The sequence below is a fragment of the Nipponia nippon genome, unplaced genomic scaffold, assembly GCF_047370975.1.
Source record: "Nipponia nippon isolate SJK-2023a ecotype South Korea unplaced genomic scaffold, ASM4737097v1 scaffold_4, whole genome shotgun sequence".
NCBI lineage: Eukaryota > Metazoa > Chordata > Aves > Pelecaniformes > Threskiornithidae > Nipponia > Nipponia nippon.
In genome coordinates this window covers 70,180,757-70,196,126 of record NW_028262358.1, presented here as the reverse complement: position 1 = coordinate 70,196,126, position 15,370 = coordinate 70,180,757, and the positions used below count along the sequence as shown (strand labels likewise).

Sequence of the window (15,370 nt, the reverse complement as noted above, 5' to 3'; positions counted from 1 at the left end):
ACTTAAATCAGTGTGGCACCAATATCAAAGATGATAAGCTACATTTTAAATTCATTTTTGCAAAACTAAGTGACAAAATGGTTTCTGGATTTATTTTCTTATTATTTTCTTTCTTCTTTATTTTATTATAATCACTAAAAGAAAGAAAAACTGTACAGACTCTGTAATGCTTACCTGGAGTTTTTTTGATAAACTGCTGAACATAAAGTTCACACAGTCATTCATGGCACCTGTATTATGAAGCAGAAATAGTCCTTTGGGTGTAGCAGAAAAATTTAGCAAGGCATCTAACAAAGTCTCTTCCCATAACAAACTGCAAGAGTAGCAAAATAATAATCCAAAAAGATACGTAAAGAAGCATGGGAAAAAAAGAAAAACTACAATTTCTAACTTTGAAAAACAACAACACTTCATTCACTGGACTCTTATTTTTACTCTATATGTTAACTCTATCTTAGTTTAAAAAAAGCATTTGGCAAAGTTATAATATGTATTAGGCTGTATTTTGTACAAACATTCAAACTCATCCTGGCAAAACTAAGGTTAGGTAGGAACACAGAACAGAAATATGAAGTAATGGGGAACCCAAAAGACCCATGCCATCCTTAAATGTACTTACAACTTACTATCTGACTCTAGGCCAGTCTTTTAAACTATTAATGTGGCAGTTACAAATTGGCAAAGCAGGCACAGAATTTCTCACCAATGTAAAAACACTATGAGGAACTAATAAAAACTCACATTTGAGGAGATAAAGTCTCCTGCTAGAAATTAGTACAGAATTATGAAAATAAGGTGCTATATATACACAACAGCTTCACGTACTAACAGCAGTAAATGGAAAATATTTTCTACAGACATGGCAGGAAAAACAGCAATTGCAAGGGTAAAGTATGATGATACCATCTGCCCTACAAAACATTCTATGTCCTAAATAGAAAAGTGAAGCAATTACATCGCCTTTGACTAGGTACCATCCCTGCAGGTATCACTAGACTCTCGTGATTCTGCTTCTCTAAAAGCATTTGCTTACTGGATTCTCATCTCTAGTCCTCATTTCCCAATTTTGACTCCTATCACCAGCAAGCAGCATGTAGCTTTTCTTGTAGCAGTCAACCATTACCCCAAACTTTAATCAGTTGCAAAATTTCACCCAAAAATATATCAGCACATCTTGTTCCATAGTTAAACAAAAAATCCAAATGCTACGAGGAAACTGTAGTTTATGTCAATGGTGGTGATTAGGGACAGCCTCCTCAGTCAGAGCTCTGCATCCCTAGATTTCTTTTTACCACTAGATTTGAATTGTTATAACCAGTTCACATGCCACCACTACAGCAATAACTGTTGAGATACCTTTGCAAATTATACATGAAATCTACGGTAAAGTATAAATAAGAATCTACTTAATTAACTAGGTTCTGCACTAACACCAACATCACCCTGAATTTTCAGACTCACAAATATTTGTATATTTCTCATCTTAACGCATACAACCACCTATAAAGGGACATTAAGTTTTAGTATAAGAGGAAGGATGCCTTTCACTTAATATGTATCAGGCTTTCAGCCAGAATGCTGCCAATCTTGCTACGTAATATTTTGAAGGTGTAGATACCATTCAGCAGAACAGCATTTTAAATTAACACCACATCAAAGCTGTAAGATGAACTCTGACAGCTATTTTGTTTTATGTTTTCTAATTCACATTTTCCTCAAACCAATTTCTGTAGCCAGAGAGAATCAACTATAAGACAATTTTACACAGATTAGACACAACTAATCTATGCAAGCCAAGAAAGTTCTGAAAGGTCAAGAACAATTTCGTAACTCTACTGCGACCTATGCTAGGTTGACTTAACTTCCTCTACCTACCCCTATGCTTTTGGCAAAAAAACACAGCGTTATAAGAGGCCTCAATTGTGGGTAAAGTAGCAGTGTGTGTCATAGTTGTGCACGTGCATAGATTAAGCATCAACTTACATGTTTTTTGACTCTAGACTTACTGAAGTCAAGTCCGCACCACTTACAGGAGTGGGTACTCTTTCTGAAAGCAAACTTGTCTGTGAAATAAAAAAAAAAATAAAACCCTCCTTACTGTTTATTTACACCATTTCTAAACTCCAGATCTTGTTCGTTCTCTTGTTAAAAAAGTAACGGTGATCAGGTTTTAGTCTAGCCTTTGGCACAGAATACACTATTCCACTACATTTTTTATTCCAGAAAAGCTTATTTTGTATTTTTTCCTTGGGTATAAAACATTTTAAAGCTAGTATATTTTTAAAATTTTTATTAAAATTCTTAAAATAAAAAACTTTTTCTTTTGACTTTTTAACTGGAGACTCCCAAAGCAAAAAAAATGGCATTAAAAAAAGAAATTAAAAAAAAAAATCAGAAAACAACTCTTTACTCCACTTCTGTCACAGGTAATGGAAATAACAGCCTCTGGAGTCAACAACTCAATACCAAATTTATCAAGTAATTCTGCCAATTTTTATTTTATTTCATTTATAAATTATATGAATTTATCTATATCAGTATGGATATAATTAGAGCTGCAGACATAGATAAATATATATACTTTTTTATATTTGATGGAGTTTCTAATTTAAATTATATTTGAAAACAATTGGTGTGAAAACCACTATATTTAAGATGAATGATTTAAGCTGTTTTATGTTTCTAGGGATAAAAAGCATATTGCACCATTCAAATGAAAGCAAGCAGTCGTTAATTTACTCTCTTATAAACACGATCTAATAAATGCACAAAAGATTACTCTATTAAACTAGTCAGTTGTCCTGGATCTGTTAAGTTCCCCTTTTATTATCATCTGTACAAATTCTGTCCCAGAATTCCAGCAGAATTTGCCGAGAAAAAAATTGTTTCTCCATCAGTCTTAAAACTCCAGGAGACGTGTAAAATAGAAAGAAACAAACTACCAGTCTATCCATTAAAAAATTGTCACTACTGCTTGAATAGAGTCCACCAGAGTCCACCATTTTTGCTACACTATAAATGGTAGAATATTTTATAAACTGCAGATGTTCTATAATCGAACAATGACAGAAAATATTTTAAAAAGTAATCAAGATAGCAGGGTTGAAAATGTGACTTTCCTGTACTAACTTGTCAATTCCTGAAGTCCTGAATATGTAGATTCCACTTCACCCTCAATTTGACCTCCAAAGTGATGTGAAGAAATGGCATTTTGTTGTTTCATGATTTTTTTTGTTGTTTCATGGTTTTTTGTAAGTTTGACACATTCAGCCTGCTTATCTTGTATGTCAAAACAATTTGTCTAAATGATGTTCTACACCATAATAAAGGATTCTGATGTGCAAAGTAGTCTTTTGTGCATGTGCAAATGCTGTGGTGCTTTAGAGCAAGTAACAGGAAATGCCCATCAAGAGCATATAACAGTCTGCCTGTGATAAACATTAAACAGAGTAACAGGTTAGTTCAAGTAAGATTGACTAGTTACACAATAGAAAAGCACAAAAAGACAGACAGATTGTCGAGTTATGTAAATTACAGCACGATTCAAGTGAACTAAACTTCTTAATTCAATAAAATCCTAAAGTTCTCAATGCAAGGAAGAATGTATGTTTCAAAACCAACATTCTTTGATAAGAAACAGAGTTTACTGTGATACAATTATGATTGTAATAATATATTTTATTTTCAATCAAATTCTATGCTTTCATGATAATATTCATATATAAAAGCAGTGAGAAATAACCACAAGATGGTGATTTAAGTCTATCTTCTATTCATGTTCTATGTTTCTGATATTTTCTGCCTCAGTTTACATTGTGAGTGTATTTTTTAAATTTCTAATCATAATAAAAGCATACAGCATTTGACAGGAAGAATAGCTGTTCCATTCTCTTTCCTTTGCATTCAATCTCTCTCCTGCTTCCTCACCTCCAAAAAGAATCTTTAGTTTTTTAGACTTTTTTTTCTTCCAGCTTGGTCTGACCCTTCTCTAAGAAAATATTTTACAAACACTGGGAGAAGAAAAAAAAAAAAAAAAAAAAGAGATGTGGTTCCATTTTTCAGTAGAAAGTGAAACAACACAGCTAAATTTTGGTTTTCCACCAAGAGTTCTAATACCTATTGTTTAAATATGCTTTCAATTTAGCTGGAAACTGAATTTGAAGCTTTGTATGCTACACTTACTTAAATGCTGCCAATGTTATTTTAATGATTCGAACATTTGTTTGAATTTCACTTCACTGTGAACCTTTTGAAAACTGCTCTTGCAGCATCTGCTGTCATTTTTCCATCTCAGCTAAATTTTTATAGGAATAGATAAGAATTTTCACACTGCACAGAGCTATCAGAACAATGAAAAAGAAAGTTTTAGTGAATAAGGCAGAGATCCTTATACTTTGTTCAGTAAATTTATAACAGAAAGCAGAATACACAGAACTGTTGGACCCAAGCTCTTTCATGCAGAAAAAGCATTAGACTAGCAATCAAACTGAAGTTGAAGTACAGACTCTACGTTTCGTAAGATATCCAAATATACAGGTAAGACAAGAACTCCTGCCTGGCACTTCTCATTACGGTCTCTTGAGAATATTTCAATGGCATCTAACTATTTAAGTCAAATATTTGGAATCTCCTTTTTTCCTCCATATCTCCCACTGAAACTAACTAGTTTAACGTAAAAATTATTAAGACCACATCTCAGGAGCTTTGCCTTTCAAAATATCCCAAACCAAGAGTGAAGACCAGATCTGTGGTGGACATTGGCTATCATGACATCAGGTGACCTCTAGCATCAAGGACAATGTTTAGAAAGGATTTGAACTATGTATAATAGGTCTATTGATGCATCTTGAGAGTTCCTGGTTTAATCTTAAGGCACACAAGTCTCAAACCAAGCTTCTGCTAGGTTCACATACAGAAGGAAAATTTGAGAAGTAGAACTTCATTTTTAGAACAATTCCAAGCATTATCTCACTACTTAAATATAAGCAACTTGAAGCAAAGAACAACTATTACATAAGCTGAACCTCTTACAGCAAGATTTTTTCCAGTCTTCCCAATCCAAAACAAGATTTACCTTTTTCCAGGCCTCTCCAATAGATTCATGCAAGCCATAAGGAATTAGCATCTGCAGGCCTTCACAAGTTCTGTACATCTGACGACATACAAAAATGAAAGCTCCTTTAACAACTGGCAAAATCTCGGATCCAGATAAAAGAGAAATGTCGTCATGAAGAAGTTTCTTTGTAAACCGAACAATTACGTGAGCAGCTGTAGGACTAGAAATAAAATAACACTTTTTAAATGTTGGTTTGTAGTCATCAATAAGCCCTGAAACAAATCCTCTGACTAAACATTTAAATTTTTCTAGGGGAAGAGAAACTATGGAAAGAAACTATGATCCACTATGGAGGGGCCAACTACATTATAACTTGTAACACCAGTCAGAAGAAATGAAGTGTACAGCAAGTGATTTTATTTTGGCTACAGGTCTACATAAAGCAAAAATGCATCCATTGTCTTCCATCCAGCCCACATAGCCACGAACACAGACTGTGTGTTTTATAGGAGTCCGGTTGGGAAGAAGAACAAGACAATCATTTTAGCTTCTGCTTAATCAGTGTTAAGGATTTGCCACTAAAAGGCAAAATTTGTTCTTGTTCTTCCTTTTTCCCCATCAGGGATCTCCTTCTGAAGTCTTCTAGGCTTGCAATGCAAAGGACAACTCTTTCTCCAAAATACTATCTTTTACTTCCAAGCCTCCTTAAAAACATATGCCACTTAGAAGACATACATTTCATACATTTTCATGACCTGCAGCTTAGATACTTTTAAAGGCTAGTCTCAATTTTACTACCCTGTTTCAAGTTTTAGCATCAGCTAACAATATACTACCCATAGGATCACACAGATCCTAAATTAGGTGTTATGTATGTCAGGTTCTGCTACAAGATCTGTCTCTACTAGATGTACTGAAAAGTGAATGCTACATTAAATCTATTCTTTCAATAAATTAGGTTGGTTTTTAATATTTATTCTAAAAACAAACAAACAAAAAACAGAGAAGGGAGGCCTTTGGCCTGAACAGCAGCACTATGAATATAATGGAACTACATTCAGAGAAAGGAAAGCTCTCACATGAATAAGAAAAACAAGTAAACCATGGAAATGTCCCTCAATAAAAGTATTTCTTTAAATTGTCATTTCACCTGGTTATACACATAACTGTCTCCCTAATAAATATTCTAAAACACTTTACTTGATAATCAGATATTTTACTCCAAACATAAATAAAACACATCACATTATAGATAAATGAAAAAAGAGAAAATGAGTCTCATAAGACTAATGTAATTCATTAAAGTACTCGCTAATGCAATTCATTAATGCACTCTTACCTATCTTCTTTGGCAGTTTTTTCATTTTCTCCATAAAGAAGAATAGAAAGACCATCTTCTACAGCAGCAATCCTTGCCAAAATATCAGCTACATCAATTAAAGTGGTTTCAAGACAATTTATATACACCTGTTTGGAAGTAAGAAAAAAAAGTTCTCGATTCAGTGCTTTTGTGAAAGCTGTTTATTCAAGTCTGGCTTATGTATGCAGAACCTGAAGGTCACCTTGCTGATGATTGCTTAATGGCTTAAACAAAATAAGTAAACAGCCTATGTTCAAATGCCATCACACAGAAATATTCACAAATGGCAATAATTGTCACTTTTAATGATTATGGCAGAAGTTGAATGACCAAACAGATACAGAGAACAGACATTTCTAAACTTCTTTTTCTCTTTTCCTACCATGAATGTGGAAAGGCTCTTGATAGGCCTTCTAGGGGTCTAAGAGCAATACCTGAATCAAGGTGAGAAACGCAATAACTCCCTCGTTGCTGCATATGCGTTGGAAACTCTTTGGCTAGAAATAGAACTCTAGTTCCCAAAAAGATCTTCTGTGCCCACCTCACTTCTAGGCTGCGGTAGGCCCAAACAGCTTTGGAATCATGAGGAAAGTCTTCCACACCGGAGCAAAGCAAAAGTCATCTGCCAATTCCTTATTGACTTCAGAGCACTGTATAGGCACAGTTAGGCTGTAGTCAAGCAGATGAACATTTAACACTGGGATTCAGACTGTTCAGGCTGGCATCACCACTAATGAATGTACTACCTGAATTAATGCTAAATTGGCTATTGCTCATTAATAAGTGAAGTCAATATTCCAATAGTAGACAAGCAGAACATGGGTGCTCCAGGAATAACCTGTCAGGGAGCAGCAAGGGCAGGATACTCTGCAAGGGACGAGAAGCCAGGAACTGAGCGTGGTAACAAGGTAGGCAGAGGCAGTGGCTTGTCACTGGATGGGCAGGCAATCCCACCATACCCAAGCAAGGTGAGTAGACAAAGTCTAGTGACAGTAAATAGGTTCACCCAACAGCCCAGATCTCCTCCACAGTGATGAGGGAGGTCCAAGGTTAAGCCAGAAAGCCAAGTCAGTGAGTCAGGGTCTGCTCCAGACACAGTAAACAGGATCAGACACAGCCCAATGATCACCATGCAACTGGATCTATAGTGACAAGGCAGGCCTGAGGAAAAGCAAGTGAAGAAGCCACATCTGTGGGTCAGGGTTCAGATCAATGGGACACTAGGCTTCCATGCTGCTACACCATAGTACAGGCAGGGAATGAGGACAAGAATCTGAGCTTAAAAAACACTCCTGAGTGGAAGGTGGAGTGAGTCCACACTGAGGCTTATTAGCAGTCATCACTGGGGGTCCTCTGCTGAGGCTTGCTAGCAGAGCTTTCTCAAACAGCTCTCATCAAGGCTGGACACCCACACTATTACCTATGCTGGCCCTGAGCCCAGGCTGCCAAGCCCATGGGAGGGGAAATAATGGGGAGATATGCCAAGGGTCTGACAGCAGACAGAGCTGTAATTCTGCAGGACTTACGCAGTATCCTAAAGGTGCTCACCAAAACTCTGTTCCTGTCCATATGCCTCAATAATTTAGTCATGAGATAATCAGAGCGTACCTTCTCACGCAGGGACTGAGAAACACTCCAAATTCCTAGGACTTACACACAAACATACTTACAAAGAAGAAGGACAGTTTTCAAAGTGAGAAGTTTTCTTTGGTAGCTTTCCCCTACCCACACCCGGGCCAATAGAGTGGAGTCAACAGCGAGATGAGCTGGGGGGACTACTGTTCCCAGTAACACCTGTCAAATATCTAGTATGTCAGAATTGGGAATAAAGCACCACTCTCCTGAAGTTGAAGTCCACTGCTTGTAACTTTTCCACTCTTCTCTTATTCATCAAGGACAGCTGGACTCAGAGAAATTATTTTTAAAATGCTATGCAATCCAGCTCCTGCTTCTTCTCTTACAGGTAGCTCTATATTTTATATAGTGCACAGAGGAAAAATAAATAGTCTTCCTACTTTAAAATTTAAGGAATTTACTATTAATGCCAGTGGTCAAAGTAACCCAAAAGAAAAACACCATTTCGACTTTGTTTTTTTAGTTAAAATTTTCAGTGATACAGAGGGTTAAAAATCTCCCTGACGTTTTATTTTCAGGTTACTGGGTATCATTGTTCAGGATTCTAAGAAAGGAACATACTGTGCTGTCACCGTTTCTTCGAGAATGTTGTTATTTTGCTTTCCCTGTGCAACACCAAAAATACCCCAAAACATGGTACTTTGTTTATTTAAAATGTGAATGCAATGTTCTGCACCAGCTATGCTTCAGCAGCAACTCAGAGGCTACAGAGCCCAAAAGGTCAATACTGCTGCCCACAAACTGATCCTTCTGACAACTCCTGCTTATAGCCACTGAGTTTCTCCTCCCCTCTCCACTACAGATACACAATACTACTCTGCTTAAAAGGCAAGTAAGGCTTGCACTTATCTGAGTAAATTCAGAGCTCAAATGTAAAATAACAGCGTTGTGTTTGCTCATTAGACCCACTGTACAGCCAAGGAGCCCCATACACAGCTCCAGTGCTACCCACCCCCTAACTCCAGCTGAAGAAAGATGCATGCGTGGCTGTAGCCTTCCTTTTGAGATAGGCATAGTCCAGTACTAGAGTTCAGCGTTAGGATTCCTGGGTGTCTAAGAAGTGCCAACGGTTTGGTTGGGAAGCAAAACCAGTTCAAATTCTTGTAAAAGAGGAAGAGGGTCACTCTGACTTGGTCTACCTTTTCTAGCTATTGGTTTGCCAGATGCAGTACAAAACAATTTGCACCTTCGTTAGAACAAATACGACATATTCCAGATTCACAACACATAACCAACCTACTACAGCTACTGTGCATTAAATAGTCCGGAACATGACCTGTTTTTTTTTAAACAGACCAGTTATTAAGTCACAGGAGGGCTTAGAATTTGTTAAAAGTTCAGCTACATCTGAGAGACAGTTGAGCATGGCAGAAACAAAAAAAAAAAAAAAGAAGGAAGAACTGTTAAACAATGAGATAATTTCTTTTTTAACTACTAATGTATAATAAAGAAGAGAGACAGTTGTATATGCGTTAGAATGCGATGTGACCATAGAGATTGCCCGGGGGATTACAGAGGCCTCCATCACAGCAAATCAATGAAGCATTGCCTTAGTACTGTTTTTAAATTTGACTACGGGTGTTCAAAGCATATGCAGGCTCAAACATTTTTTGTACATGAAAAAATTTGCCCTAAATTTTTGCAATATACAGTAAAAACAAGACAACTTAAAGTGTTAATCTTGCAAAAGCATACATAGATAGCCTTATAATAACATCTGTAAGTAATGCTACTGCTGTACTCAGTACAGATACCCACAGAAGAGCTAAATTATTGACATGATCCAAGTTTTTGCAGGACTATGGTTTTAACCTTTACAGAAATACATACGTTAAAATATTTACTTGGAAACTGATTGTTTACACTTTTGAAATAGTATTGGAATATTTTTGTATAAGTAAAAATATTTTCAGGAATTAATATGAAGAGTCTTTTCTGAAAAATAAACAAACTTCACTGAAAAAATAATCAGAAGGATACTGACAAAATTCAACTTTAAGATGAGGTACTTAAGTTAGGAACCCAGACTGCCTTTGCAAGCATGAGTCTCAGGAAGTAAATTCAAAACTTCTCAGCCATTAATTTCTCTCAAAGTCTCTTTATGCAAGACAGCTCAGGCTCTTCCATGGGCATTTCAGACCCTCAGCCTCTCTTGTCTTGAGACTTACAGTCACCTAGATCAATTAAATCATCTTGGTCAAAACAAAAACAATAGGACAGGCTGAAACTATAACCAGACTTTCAAGTACCTAGAGGTAGACAATGTTTCCCAAGATTTTTACAATTCTTATAGAAATGTTAAAAAAAAACCCAACCCAAACTCTTCCTTTTACCCATTCAGAAAATAATAATTTTCCATGAAGAATTACATATTTTTACCTATACTAATTATTGAGAACACTTAACTTCAAGTTGCCAACTGAACTTAAAAAGGAATAAAAGTAGGTTGCCTTTTAAATAGCAGGAAGAGCAAATAAGCATCCAAGAAATATCCAAAAGACACACAAAAACATTGGAAGAAAAAAAACAACAACCAACCAAAAAAAAAAAAGTGATGTGATTACCCCAAGGGAATGGTCTCACTACAGCACAATTTTTGCTACTGTTCACAAGATTTTAAGAAAACCAAGTTTGTCAGTTCAATCATGATGATAGCCTACACTATTTAAGGCAAACTATAATAGCTAATGTAAAAATACTACAGAAGTTACCATATGACTAAATAAATCTTCTACATAGAAAATACAGAAAAATGATAATATTCTATAGATTTAAAAATTATTTGGAAGATTACTACAAACCTCTGCGCCACTCAGTAAACTTTGAACAGGATGAAGTAAGGCATCTATCACTGCATCCGTATATAAACATTCAGCAGCACATCCTGTTTGATCACAAAAAACTTGCAGAATCTCCATAACAAGACTTGCTGGAGAATAATTGTCTGGTGAACACAAGAAGTATTTGTTTATATTTTAACTTACACAAACATATCTATACGGCCTATGTAGATGCTTCTGAATTATAATTTTGCTAAGCACTGATTTAACACAGTTAGAGGGAAGAAGGAAAGGGAAGGGAGGAAGGGAAGAGAAAAATCTGCACAAATAATAGACCCAAATTAAAAATTACAGAAGAAGTTACCGTGTGCCTCATTATAATTACATATATTAGCATATATTAAAAAGAAACATTTACCTGTATGCACTGCCAAAGCTGTCTTTGGGTAACTTGGAGAGTAATAAATAAGCTGAGTAAATAATACCAACAGATCGGTTATGGATACACTATCTATTAAACAAAAAAAAAAAAAAGGAAAGTACTCTGAAAATTATAGTGCAAAAACTTTAGTTTTACAAATGAAATGGATTTCATAAATATATACGAACAATGCTTTGCTTTATTGAGGAAATTGACATATCTATAACTGATAAAGCAAAGAACATGCATGTCCCTGGGACTCTACCATGGTATTTCATGATCAACTTATAAGGCTTGATCTTGCTCCCAGTTTAGCCAGTTGCAATTTTACCATGTCTTTAATTGAAACAAATGGCAGCCAAAGTTTGAGAATGCTCAATATACACAGCTGCAGCAAAAAGCATTACCTTGCTATTAGATTAAGTGAAACTGGAAAAGAGACAAGCTGTCAGACAACTCTTCTTCAGGTCTGAAACAAAACCAACAAATGTAGCTAAATGCAGGTTGGGAACTATTGCTCCATGTTTAATGTAATTATGTTAATAAATCAGACAATTTGACAAGAAGAAAGATGGTGAGATTGTTACTTTTGTAGGGAGAAAAAAAAAAAAAAAAACAACCATCACCAATGGATCACTGCTTGAATGGTGTTATACAGATAATCCATAAATGACAAAAGCACTCGATTAGTAGATGTTTCTTCCTCACAACTGCTCTACATTGGATCTATTAAGTCCTGATCCTCAAAGCAGATGGACAAAATACCTTCAAAAGACAAGTCTCAGAATTAGTATCCAGTAATGTTTTGAATTCTACACTGAATTAATAAAGACATTAATATAATGGAACACTACAATTCTTCTCACACGCTTGCATTTGCCAACCCTGCACAATGTATCACCGTATGCAGATTTCTCTAGATGCCCAAGGGTTTTTCCATCTCCTATCTTCTGTCCTTACTAACACCTCTGTTCGACAAGTACCAACCTTTTCCTCTACCATTGTTTTACCTTAATTATATTAATAGGTTAAGCTCAGAGCAATTGTTTTCAATTTGCAGTTAGCCTGAAATACTGATTTTGTTTCACACCTGAAAAACAGTTTTGGTCCCTGGACATGTCTCTCTTCCAACCGATTATACCAATTGGTTTGACAAAAGATATTACTCACACTTAGAAAGACTGCATCACTTACCCACTGATCCAACTTTCCTTCAACATGATATTAATATATTAAACGTTAAGGATAAAGGCAATCTATTCAACCACATCCATCAAAGATTAAAAAACTGTGTTGATGCTCAAAATTACCTGTACCATCTTTTAAGAAAGGTTTCCAGGCACAGAATTGCTGAACAGAGTATTGTCCTACAACGTCCACACTATTGCAGTGGAAACATATATCAGGTATGGATAAAGTGTTGCTCAACAGGTTCCGTTTTCCTCAGCCCTCCCCTTACCTTTTTTATGCTTCAGCTGTACTGGAAAGAGATTTCGGCCTTGCTTATAGATCAACAATCTTCCTAAAAGGCACAGTGAATGAACAAAATAGATGTACTGCAATTCTGGTCCAGTGTAAGAAAAGTTCTGCTTATCACCTTTAATAATAAAACCAAAAAATTAGAACTTGACTCTTTTAGTTTAGTGCACAGTACCCAGCTACTACCTGCAACATACATGGATCATTTTGTATATAAAGGCAGGCAGCTTAAGTAACTAATCACTGCTATTAGTATTCTCTCAAAAGACAGACATACAATATTTTGGGAAGAAAAGGAACAGATAGAATGCCTTCTTCTTGAGGTAGCATGCTCAGAGACCTAGAGAATGTGGATGCATGTGCATATAATGCAAGACATGCAAAGATACTCACTACAATGCTGCTGGGAGAAGTCATTGACTCCAGAATTTTTATTAACTGCTGCCTTGCAAAATTCAAAATAATCAAGACAGTGCTGGACAGCTGCATTAATCTGTTGAAAAAAGCACAAAATAATAAAATACCTGGTCTTTAACAATAAAGTCATTCTCTCTTGCATCCAAGTACTGTCCTTTAACACAAGAACCTAAATATCCACTTCACTGCAATTACCTCATGTTTCAGTGCTTTGGATGGGTTAACTAACAGGAGGCAAAATTTTACAGGGCTATTAAAACACATTGCCATTATTATGACATTATCACACTAGCAGCTCTATAAGCATTAAGCCAATCTATGAAAAACAGTACAGAGAACATGCAAGTATTTTGAGAAGTTAATAGCACTCTGTGATTGCCATATTGTCATTACTATGGAAGATTTTCATTTTCCACATGTGAAAAACTGTCTTGAATACACTGACTAAACTGTAAGTTTGTTTGTTGGGTGCTGTCAGTGCTATTACTGCTCTTTGCAGAAGTGTTGTATCATTATCATAGCATTATCATCTAATCAATGTATATAAAAGTTTAAAAATTATCAGCATGGGTTTAGAAATGAATCACAAATATAGCATATGAACAAAGAAGTACATTTAGATTTATTACAGTTTGGAGCTGCTAAGATTTATTCACAACTGTAAGTAAAATATACAGACATATGTAATAAAAAAAATATGTAATCGGATGGTTACTCTATGCTTATAAAGTAGATTAGACTTCCCTGCTCATGGACTTCCTATTGTAAAGTTTTTGTTGCATGGAACATGCTTTGTTCTATGCTCTGTTCTCTGCATACAGATAAACAAGACAAACACCTTTTATAGTTGTCTGTATCCTTGTCTCTTAAGGTTTTATCAGTCACATATATTTTACATTATATTTCATTTGTATTACAAGATTTTACAAAGTCCTGTCTATATGAATGGATCTCACATCTATATTGGTCTCACTGAAAACAATGAAACTTCCATCCCAGTGAAGAGATCTTCCCATACAGAATATGTGATAGTATTAACACCTACGTTACTAAAGATGTTTTCCCAGTTTGATTTATTTTGCTGCCACTTTGAATCCTGAATGCTTCATATCACAACTTAAAGAACACAATGGTGGTTTTTTAGTCTCTTTCCATCAAAAATCCAAATTCAGCATAGAGTTTTTATGATATTTTTTCATGCACCATTTGCTATTTTTATACATTGTTAGAAATAATTCTAAATATGAATGCAACATAAGAAATTAATAAATAATAATCCTAAATAAACATCTGCTGTAAAACATCCAAATTTCCCCTTACTCAGAGCTGGTCACATACCCTTCTTTGCATTTAACAATGATTCATTAAAGCAAAGAGAAATTAAAAAAAAAAAATTAAAATCAAAAAGGCTCATCTAGCTAAACAACATGGAACAGCTCTGACAAAAGGGGAAAAAAAAAAGAAAAAAATGCTCAAGCCACAATGTGCAAAGCAAGAACAAGTTCCAAGTAAATTTGCCTTGGGATATACTCACCAAAGATTTATATTTCTTTTCCAAAAGCCTAAATACCACTGTTCTGCTGTAATACGCATGCTAAAATGACAAAGAAGACCTAATGTCAACTTCAAACACGTAAGTTTTATTTTTTAATTAAAAAGTAGAAATTATTTCCGATTCTGTTCTATTAGGGATCCTGTGCACAGTACATATTCAATGTATTGAACTCCAGCTTGTGTAAACTAGTATTATACTCAGCTGAGCCTTTTGTTTGCAGTACATTTAAGATGACAAAAAAAAAATGTCATTAGAAAAATGTGTAGCAGAACATGCAATAAACAGAAAAACAATAACTATGCTGAAATGTTAGAGAACATGTTTTGACATTGCCTTGTAAATCCTAAATTATAAGTTTATACATGGTAGGCTGCAAAAAGCTCTAATGTCCACTTGAGGTTAGTAAGTTGTGTCCAGCATATCATATATACATAACTACTTTCATGCTCATCACTTCTTCCTGAAAAATATTTGCATCTTTTGATGGCTGTCAGTCAATTATGACAAAGGGACTGAAGTCCCATAGTGCAGTAAGTTCTCGGAAATTTTATGAAAACTAGTAACTGAATAGAAATGGAGGGAGAGAGTAGCGTTAAAGGACAAAGGACATAAATGTCTAAAAAAACCCCCCAGACTTCCTTAATTACAGTACTAATTATAGGTTGTT

The 15,370-nt window shown here is 35.3% G+C and overlaps 1 protein-coding gene across 5 annotated transcripts in view; it reads right to left on the bottom strand.

Annotated features, from left to right (window-relative positions):
* TBC1D32 (TBC1 domain family member 32) overlaps nt 1-15,370 on the bottom strand; it is an 87,024-nt gene that overhangs the window by 56,994 nt on the left and 14,660 nt on the right. For 4 of the 5 annotated variants that reach the window (XR_015708787.1, XM_087776708.1, XM_087776710.1 and 1 more), the window contains 9 exons: nt 14,683-14,742; nt 13,125-13,224; nt 12,712-12,849; nt 11,250-11,342; nt 10,853-10,995; nt 6,396-6,523; nt 5,075-5,276; nt 1,984-2,063; nt 175-313 (listed from right to left, as the gene is read on the bottom strand). Coding sequence is in view for 4 of the 5 variants with exons in the window: in XM_087776708.1 (XP_087632834.1) it covers nt 175-313; nt 1,984-2,063; nt 5,075-5,276; nt 6,396-6,523; nt 10,853-10,995; nt 11,250-11,342; nt 12,712-12,849; nt 13,125-13,224; nt 14,683-14,742 (1,083 nt within the window). In the remaining variant the exon portion in view is untranslated. The remainder of the gene's footprint in view (nt 1-174; nt 314-1,983; nt 2,064-5,074; nt 5,277-6,395; nt 6,524-10,852; nt 10,996-11,249; nt 11,343-12,711; nt 12,850-13,124; nt 13,225-14,682; nt 14,743-15,370) is intronic. The other variant, XM_087776709.1, reaches the window with a different exon arrangement.